The 10,050-nt window shown below is 44.1% G+C and overlaps 1 protein-coding gene across 1 annotated transcript; it reads left to right on the forward strand.

Moving 5' to 3' along the window:
• The first annotated feature begins 412 nt into the window (after nucleotides 1-412).
• Nucleotides 413-9,727, forward strand: gng13b (guanine nucleotide binding protein (G protein), gamma 13b). Its single transcript, XM_057015835.1, has 3 exons — nucleotides 413-889; nucleotides 5,605-5,731; nucleotides 6,983-9,727. The coding sequence occupies exons 2-3, from the start codon at nucleotides 5,634-5,636 to the stop codon at nucleotides 7,086-7,088; spliced, it is 204 nt and encodes a 67-aa protein (XP_056871815.1). The 5' UTR covers nucleotides 413-889; nucleotides 5,605-5,633; the 3' UTR covers nucleotides 7,089-9,727.
• The last annotated feature ends 323 nt before the right edge of the window (nucleotides 9,728-10,050 follow it).

Below are 10,050 nucleotides of genomic sequence, written 5' to 3' on the forward strand. Positions count from 1 at the left end.
TCTTATGATCGGCCCTTTGCAGATAACTGGAGCTTACCTGCACTAACAGCATGCTGGAAACGAACCTGGTGCACAGTGACATCATTCCTCATTAAGTTAATGCATTCAGACATGTTAGAAGAAGACGCAGCTTTAATACCGGATAAAATCTCTTCTTTGTGATTTCAAAGAACAAATATGACAATTCGCTTCTGAAATTAAACAATGTCGTTCGTGTTTCCCAAACTATTCCTGCAGCCGATTGAAGATGATATAAAGTAAGTGTCCATATACGGGCAGAAATCTAGAATCCACGCGCTCGCGCCATCAGGCGCGCACACATCCCCGTCTCCAAGTCTACCTGTTCAATTGCGTCTGTTTCTTCTTTCTCTTGGGAGCTATGAGCACATCTCTCTTTCTCTCTCTCTCTCCCTCAAACACACACACACACACACACACACACACACACACACACACACACACACAAACACACACACACACAGGCGCGTGCGCAGGGGGGGCTGATATAACACCATCCTAAAAGAGGCGGCCGTGAACGGCGGAGCGCGCACAGGACCATCAACTTGTGCACTTTCGTATCAGTCCCATCCAATAAGGCTGCGTGCATCCCGCAGATTTCTGCAGCGTCCCAGACAGCCCCAGACAGCTCGTCATCGTCTGTTTTTTACTCCAGAGATTGCGGAATTTATCCTCGAGCCTCTTCCAGTGGATGCCGAGTGTGCACGCCACCTCGCCGAGAAATCCAAAAGTCGACGGACATCAATTTGTGGGCCAGCCTGGGAAATAACATCCCGCACACGCGTTTTGCATCAGCTGCCTTCTCTGTCCTCCCTCCGAGTTCACCGGCAGACCGGCAAAGAGCAACAGCCTCCACCGGCGCATCAGTGAGGTAAGAGACGCGACCGTCTTGGGGGCTAATCATCGGACAGACGCGGTGGGCTTCTCTGGCACTCTCACAACAGGCCTGATTATAGCAGCAAATCATAGAAATCACGTCAAACTGCATTCTAACAGGGAATTTCTGAATGCAGTCACTTCAAGAGTTATTTTCAATACCTTCTTTACGTAACCGGGAAGCGCAACAATTTGGGTGGCTGAATTTACGTGCGCTCCGGGTGAACACCTGAACGGACCACATGGAACCCACGACCATTACGTAAAAGGCTGATTTCACCCCTGCACGTCCTCCTCCGTCTTCTTCTTTCCCCGGCATTCTCCGGCCTTAACTGACGCTGGCCTCACAGCCCAAATGTTCCAATAAATTAATAAATAAATGGCTGAAATTTCCAGGAGCCACTTAGGATGTAGTTGACAATGACTGAATTTGTATTGAAATTGAGAGTGATTTTGTATTCTTTTTTTTATTAAAAGTGCAAAAATTTGCCATTTTGCGGTCATGAACACAGGAAGAGCGATGAAACTGCCTCTTTGATGCTTTAATGTCTGTCGACCATGTCACTTAATCGCAGACAATCCTTTGATTTCAGCTCATCTTCTTTTATTGCAGATTTGCATCGGTAACATTTGATATTTATTTGTGTTATAACATTCATATCTTTAGTCTGTGTGGGTTGTTTCTTTAGCGATTTTGCATATTTTGCTGTCGTTGCTTAACTATATTGTCATTATCATTGTTTTAATAGCTTTTTGGGGGGAGGGGGGATTATATCACTCATGCTTCACCTCTGATCTCTTTTTGCTTCTTTGATGGAGTTTCCCCACAATGCTCCAGCAGTTTTTCACTTTCCCCTGCACCCACCAGGTCTGGTCATTAACCACCCACCCCCACCCCTGTCGTTTGGGTGGGGGCTGCACCCAGAGAACTCAAGAGCATCCTTTAAAGGATGAAAATCATTTTTGACTCCATCCCACTATCGCTCTGTATTGATCCGTTGGACCAAGTGGGCGCTTTTCCAATCGAGCCGTTCTGGTGTGGCCTCTGCTGGACTGGTCCCACCCTTTTCCTGAGCTCACTGGGGTGCAGATAAAATGAGCTGGAACGGGATCTGTCGGCCCAGTGTTCATTATCCCGAGCAGCATTTCCTCCTGAGTCTAGGACGGCGCCTCAGTTTTGTTTCTCAGCTCTCAGCTGGTCAGAATAGCTCTGCCTGCCTTCTATTTTTAGTCTCTATTTACAATGCAGTCGCTACAGAGGCAGGAAGCGTCTCTATTCATCTATCATGTTACCTCGTATCTGGGATGGGACTGGCTTTCTCTGACCACTCACAGCTTCTGCATTCACACATTCACGCTCACTGCAGCTGGGATCGAACTAACGACCTTTGTACTTCTGTGGCAGTCGCTACGGCCCGAGCTTCATGCTTCCATTCTGCCTGTGGCGTTCCTCTTTCTTTTCCAACCGGTGATGTTTGCCATCATCCACGATCAATAAGTCAGCACATTAATCATGAGCTGACCTAAAAGTGGAACCTGGTAGTCCAACCCAAGTGCTGGTGATGTAGTACTGGGAGGTGCTGGGACAACAGTGGTGGGATAGACGTTAATCTCTGAATGCTTTTGACCCAAATCACCAAATGCCCTACATATGCCCCTCAAAACAGTCCCCCCATCACCAACGCACAGCAGCCATTTGGATGCCAGACTTCCATTATTAACAGAGCTACGACATTACTGGAAGTACAGAACTAGAAAAAGGACAATTTGAAAAAAAAATTCTAATGAGACAAATGTAATTAATTGGTCCGTTCAGCCTCCACAGTATGTAAGCGGAAACCGGTCCTGTAAGCAGGGAAACCCGCCCTGGTATGAAGTAAGATTCTATAGAGGAGCTTCAACCAAAAAATCAACCAAATCCCAATAGGAAAGGTGCATTAAGGTATTAGGTCCATCACTTTAATAACCCTTCACCCTCTCCTGGTTTGAGGTGATGTAACGGTTGATGGAAATGTCACGCTGAGGCTCAGCTGAAGATAAACAACGGCTGCGTTGCGCGCAAATGATTTTGCTCTGCGTGATTCCACTGTGAGTCCTGTTATCAAAAGAAAATCCAATATCAGCTGTGACTTCACGGTTCATTTCTTTATTATCCGTTATATAAATCCAGATCATACAGAGAGACACGTTAAGCGTTAACTAACAGAAACAGAAAAAGCTAAGCTACATCTTATGTACAGGTGGGTCACTATTGTATTTGAAATACCTGTTTTCACATCAATTCTATGAAAGGAAGCCAAAACATTTTTCCTCAAGTCACAGGCATTTATCTTGAAAAACTATAAGAACAAAATGAATATAAGCAAAATTATTCTCAAAAGCAGAGAAAATATTGGTTCCACTGTGCAAATCCCTTGTTTAAACTATCCCTTATTTAAATGATTTGACAAATGACAAATTATTAAGTACACATTTAAATGTAATTTATTAGTATAACTGACTCTGATGGCAGCTACAGTGTGTATTGAATCATCTACTCAATATCACGTCACGTTAGGACAGGCATGCCAGTAAATGTGGCGTTTAAGGAAGAAGGAGAAGCAGATGGAATTCCCCAAACCCACCAGATAGTTTTAGGGGCTTAAGGACATTTGGAAGGCTGAACACATATCACCTCTGTCAGAATCTGTATTGCCTGTTTCTTGTGTGCTTCCTATTTTATTTTGAAAGTCTTGTCTTTCCCCAGTGTAGCCAGTTTTACTTACCCTCTTCGGTCCTCTTTCCCTGTCTTCATTCACTGCTTATGTGGTACACCTGTGTCTTGCTTCTCTGTGTGTTCCTTGCCAGATTCTCCTTGTATCTCTGCATCTCAGCCATCTTGTGTTACTTCTACCTTTGCCTCTTGTGTGCGATGGGTTTGTTCTTTGCGTTTGGATGTTTGGCTGCTAGTTGCCTGGTTGCCTGGTTCCGCCAGCCATTTTTGTGTACGACCTCCTGCTTCCTCTCAGATCAAAGATTTTGCTTTCTTCCTCTTTTGCACCTGGGCCCACACTCACCAGCCTTCATGGCCTCAAGCGCCTTGAATTTCTGCCAGCAAAACATCCTGGAAGACGGATCTCTCCAGGTTTTGGTTGATCACTGATTGATCATTAGAGTGAGGATGCCTTGCAAAGGGGAGTTCTTCCCTCTAATTCACTCCAGGGTGCAGCCCCAGGGCAGAGTACAATCAATCTGGATTAAGTTTCTTTATTGGTGACTTCCAAGTGCAGAGATTGTCACTAGCGTGGTGCAGAAGAGCAGACTTAGTCGAATTTCCCAATCGATTTGATGCTACAGTATGGATTCACTCACTTATATAATATCGCTTCATTATATCTGTGTGGAGCACTCCAGAACCTGCTGTTTTCATCCTGAGCACAGGTGTGATGAAGGAGTTGGACAGAAGACCACATTCAAACCTTCTGGCATCTTCTGAGAGAGGGTTTGAGATCTTGGTTAGGGTATGTTACAGTCCTGGTTTAGCAGTTATGAACTGTCACAGGAGTTAACGCACGTACGTGTGTGTTTCAGTGCGTTACCTGGCCAAAAATAGCAATAGAGATTTTCATTCCTACTCATATAAGAAACGTGAGATGTGCAAAACAGTGCACATCATTAGTGTTCTGACTATGCTGGTAGGTGTTGGGCTCAGCGCTGCTATTTCCTGCCTCGGAGCGCCCCCCCCACTCATGAAACTGTCATAAAGGACAATTGCGTAATATCACGTATCTAAAAATGAAAACGATGATCCAGCATTGTGTTGAGGCAGCTCAGTGAGATTGATTCTGAGTGCAGACCAGACAAGCACTTGGCTAACCTGTATCCTCCCATGACTCACACACACACACACACACACACAAACACACACCCAGGCACGCACATTGCGAGGACCACAACTGAGTACACACGGGGTGAGGGGAAAGTAGTGTTGAGAGGGTGTAGCAGACAGAGAGTGTGGGAGGGCAGAGGAAGAGCGAGAAAGCCAAAAAAAGACAAAGATGAAGACAACAACTATTGTATGGGTGCATGCTTTTGAAAAGATGACTATTTTTGGCCACCTTCTTCTAATTCAAGTGACTGAATTAGCGCTGAGCTAATGTGGAAGCCTTAAGCTGCATTCCTCTCTGTTGGGATGTGGATGTGTGGGTGAGCGTCGGGAACGAGCATCGCAGCATAGTGTTCTTCCTTATTTCCTGGGCCACAGGAGCGTGAAGCCTTGCCTAATTCCCCCCACTTTCCTTTTGTCCCTACCTCTGCTCAGCCTCCAGTCTGAAAACAGTCCATCCACTGGTGACAATCCGAGTAATTAGCTTCCCTTTACAGGAAAACTGATGGGGTGGTGAACTGCTGTCATGTTGGTCATAAAATGGAATTAGATTTGGCATAGCGGTCCAGCCACAGAACTTCTACATACATGCTAAAGTGGGAACAGGCAGCCAAGAACAGTGCAGAAGGCAACTGAACATATCGTCTGTTGCTAAGTGGATCTGGCAGTTTTGGCAGCGGCTGCATGTTCTCCAATTTGTCCTGGTTGCAACAGTCCTTCCTGAGGAGCAGTTATAAATCTGATATAATTGGGTGGTGTTTTTGCTACAGGGTGCCGTAGCGCTGATTTGTCTGCCTGTTTGTCTGCGCACACGGTTTCACTCGCCGCCTCCCGTCTGTGCACAGGTAGAAAAGTACATCATCACACCGCAACCATGGATGAGATGGACCTGCCGCAGATGAAGAAGGAGGTGGAGAGCCTCAAGTACCAACTGGCCTTTAAACGGGAGAAGTCCTCCAAGACAGTGACTGAGTGAGTGTGCACATAATAGTTCACGTGTACCAAATTCAGGCCCCAAAACTGTGATCAGTTAACATCAAACAGCAGGGACCTTAATTATATCTGAGGCGCCATCTGTTAAAGTGGTGCCATAACCACAGCACAACTACACATTTTAACTTTATGTCTCTCTACTGGTGGACTGATGAATCAGTTTTAAAGGTCTCCAAATAAGAATATGTATATGCATTTGCAGGAAATCTTTAGAAATGCCATTAGTTAGGCGCAAATCCAGAATTGTCCACAAATTTAACCAGCAAATTGCAGAGTGCTGAATGTGTCGTGGGGCTGCACGAACCCAACAGCTTTGGAGTAGAAATCCTCCATATGATGCATCCATTATTGATGCATTATCTCTGGATCAGCCAACACTCAACCATCCAACTCATACACATCGCAAGTATGATGCAAATTTGCTTGATGTGATTGTGGTTCAGCTGTATTTAAACAGCTTTTTCAGAGTAGTGTCAGGAGGTTGGGGCAGCAAAATGTAATTAATTATTGATATTTTGTGAGTGTGAGAGAGCTCTAATGTAATGGGTGTCGTGTCAGGCCACTGGTTACCAGGCTGAGCCCTGGCAGGGAGCTTCTCTGGTCCCAGATTGTCATAAATTTGAGTTTCCATCTAGTCTTTACAATATCCTGGAAGGAAAACAGCATTCCTCTCTGCAGGCAACAGACCACCAGCCCACTTTAACGACGAATTCACTCCCAGCAAATTTGAACTGATTGGAGCCTCCTGCACACATTAAGGAGAGACTCGTGCAGTTTGTCATTTGTAAACTTCTACACCTTAAAACTTGAAGCACGCAGTCTGCTCAGATGCTCAGACATACAGCTAATTGAAATGAATGTAGCATACTCACCAACGCAGACACGGTCACTGTCCCATTTGGAAATTTGGGTCCATTAAAAAGGTTATTTACCTATTTTAGTGCTCTTAGATTGGGATACTTAAGTATTGAAAAGTCGTGCCTTTATATGGCCAAAATGAGACCACAGGACTGATGAACAGCCAACAAATCCATCTAAAGTCAAGCGAAAGGCTGCACGGCCTGACATCATACTGCAGATATGCCAAACAAAAGTCATATAAAACCATGTTAATTATAACACTGTCACAGACATCTAAAGCTTTTTGTCCAGGCTTTCCGCTCTGAAAATGCCCCCAAAGCGGAGGCCCAAATAAGGCTCCCTTCTGAACTTTGCTTTCTTCACACACAGCTTGGTAAAGTGGATAGAGGACGTCGTCCCGGAGGATCCTTTCCTGAACCCGGAGCTGATGAAGAACAACCCTTGGGTGGAGAAAGGAAAGTGCGTCCTCCTCTAGAGAGAGCCCTCCGAGACCTCCTGCAATCACCGACCTGACCATCGTGTTTCCCTCAGCTGATCCTCCCACCTGACACCCCCACCTTATCAAGGACACAGCCTGCTAACCTCTTACCGTGAATGTACAACATGTCCCCGAAACTGTTCAAACGTGCAACAAGGACAAAGAAATACACAACGACGGAGACACACACTCATGCGCTAAGACCCCAAATGTTCTCCGACCACTACACTCTCACAATAAGTCGATTCCTGCCACGTCAGCGCGTCACCAGCGCTGTTATATATTCTGATGACGCGTGATGCTCTTATTATATGCGTACAGAAATACGACGGCATTTATGCAACTGCAGGTCACGATAGATTATCCTCGTTCATCCTCTTCTTTGTGATCACACACGCTTCTTTAAATTCTTTCAAACAAACTCACGAGAGCAGAAAACGCCATTTCCTGTCACCGACTGCAAATCATCATTCCACTCATTTGAACCATTCAGTCTAATCTAAATTAGAGTTAAGACGTGTTTTTTTGACACACGTGTGATGAATAGATACAGCTGAGAAAGGAAGTTTAAGCAGCACCAAACTATAAAAACACTCTACTTAGGTTTCCTACACACTGGCTGTCTTGTCTCTTTTCTTTCACTTACATAAAGTCTTTAGAAGTATTTATTTGGTTTATTCAAGTAGTATAATTGTTCTCCATAGTTTGATTTAGACACACACAAATCACAATCAGGTAGCATATAGTTGTTCTAGTCCACATTAGACATTATTAATGCACCTATCTGTTCACTCTTTATTAACGCAAACAGGCGGCGGGTCGTCGGAAGAGGTTACGATGGGTCTCTCCTCAGCTTCTCACATTTAGGAATTCATTTTCATGAATTCAAACGAGCTAAAAGCTAAGCCCCATTTGCTCTCGTATTGTCCTGCTGAGGCTGTGTTTTATATTTTAATGCACCATAATAAGCACATATAAATGCTGCCCATAGTGATAATCATACCATATTACTTGGCACCTGGCAACCCGCTGCATCACCAGTTTCAAGTCTCAATAATAGTGATTTTGTAGATTGTAAACTAGTTTGGGGGTGTTCTTGTTCGTTTCTGTAGATAAAAGGCTAGCAAAAAACATATAATCACTAAGTACTTTTTTTTCTGAATTTATTTGGAGACAGGATGAATTTCAATGCCGCACTGCGTGGGCGCTCCAGCAGCGTGTAGCGGTGAAGGTAAAGTGAGCTCAGTGAGGCTCATGAGACCCAGAGAGCTTCTTTAAACCCAGAACCGGCAGACCAGGCTTGTCAACGTGACATCGCCGGGGACATTAGGTTCCCGAGCACCGCAACATCAGAACAAGCCTGAGTCTCTGGAGGGCTGCTTGAGTTGACTGCTTCTCCTCCATAGCTACAGTGGCCAGAGAGGACAACACAACATACAGGGAACCAATATGCAAACCCATTCTCCATGGAACATGTACAGAAAGACACTCTTAACTTATTCGGTGAGCTTATTTATTCTCTATTTATGTATTTATTTACGTATAAAGTCGTTCTCTAGGCTTCATTTTTAAATCCTGTGCGCGCTCCTCTTCTTCTCCAGTATCTGCTGTACATTTTAAAAAGAAACAGCGACACCTTGCCAGGTCACATCATACTACTGCCTTGTACACAGTTTCCTTAAATCTAGAATGTAAATATGTGGCATGATCACAGCTGACCTCAGAACTGGCTTTCGTGTGTTTGCACGTGACTGTAACAGCGTGTTTGTGTGCATTTTTGATTTTTATAACGCATAAGCCTGGATGATGTGCTCCCCTCCTCTGTGAGGCGGATACGCACATGCATGCATCTGTATCTCCCAAATACCCTGAGTCCTGAGGACCGAGCAGATCCAATATAAACACACACACACACACACACACACACTAGGCAGGGATGGCAAGGATGCAGGTTTCTCTGAAAGACTTGGACCAGTGCAGACTCATATCATCATCTCAGTGCTGCTGTCAGTCTAATTCTGGAGGTTTTTCTCCCCTAATATCAACCATTTTCCTATAAATTATCCAATTTGTGTAAAAGCAAGGTTGTTTTCTTCTATTTTGTCCAAACAATGAATTTATTGTTTTCAATCATGAGGGAAAAGTAAAAGAACAGGAGAGGGTTATTGAGTCTGCCTGTCCCTGATGTGCTTTCTGTTCAGCCATTTTAACTTGAAAATTGGAACCTCTGAACGTGCTTTTGTATGATGGAAAAACTCACAAAGACAGCATCATAGTCCTCATGAGAGTGCTCAGAAGAATTATGCATCAAATCAAGTCCTAGTAAACGACAATAAGCAATAAATTACGCGTCTTTTTTATTGAATGTTTTACAGGAATAAAACATTGAGCATCTGAAATAAAGAAGAGGATTTTTAGACAAACTCTGCTTGGTCTGCATCTTTGTGTGTCTTCACGTTCTGCATCAGTGATGCCGCTCTTACGCTGACACATGCAACAGTTTCCATTTTTGTCTTTCAGATCTTAACATCTGTACATTTGTTACGATAGTGACATTAAAAATGAGACAGCATGCATGGATGATATCAATGTACCTGCAAGTTATGGTGCTGATTAAAAGAAATGATCCCTCATAATATTTGTGGACTAACAGTCATCTCTTCTCGTGCTGTGGCTGCCTTTATTACTGTTACTGCAAAACTTGCTGCATCGTTTGGATGGAAAATATGGTTTAACTAAAAAGGTCACATGGATCGGAGGACTGTACCTGCTTTGGTTGACAATAGTCGGGCTCAGAACTTCTGGAAAGTAAATATGAGGATAAAAAAAGAATTACTGACTTCTGTTTTCCTAGCATGGTCTGATCTCAGATGTTTAGTGCTTTTATCTAATGAATAATTAATATCAGACTGAAGACGACACCTCAAATGGCTGCTACAGCCGCATCTTAACCAATATC

This window comes from Takifugu flavidus, chromosome 18 (genome assembly GCF_003711565.1).
Source record: "Takifugu flavidus isolate HTHZ2018 chromosome 18, ASM371156v2, whole genome shotgun sequence".
Lineage (NCBI taxonomy): Eukaryota > Metazoa > Chordata > Actinopteri > Tetraodontiformes > Tetraodontidae > Takifugu > Takifugu flavidus.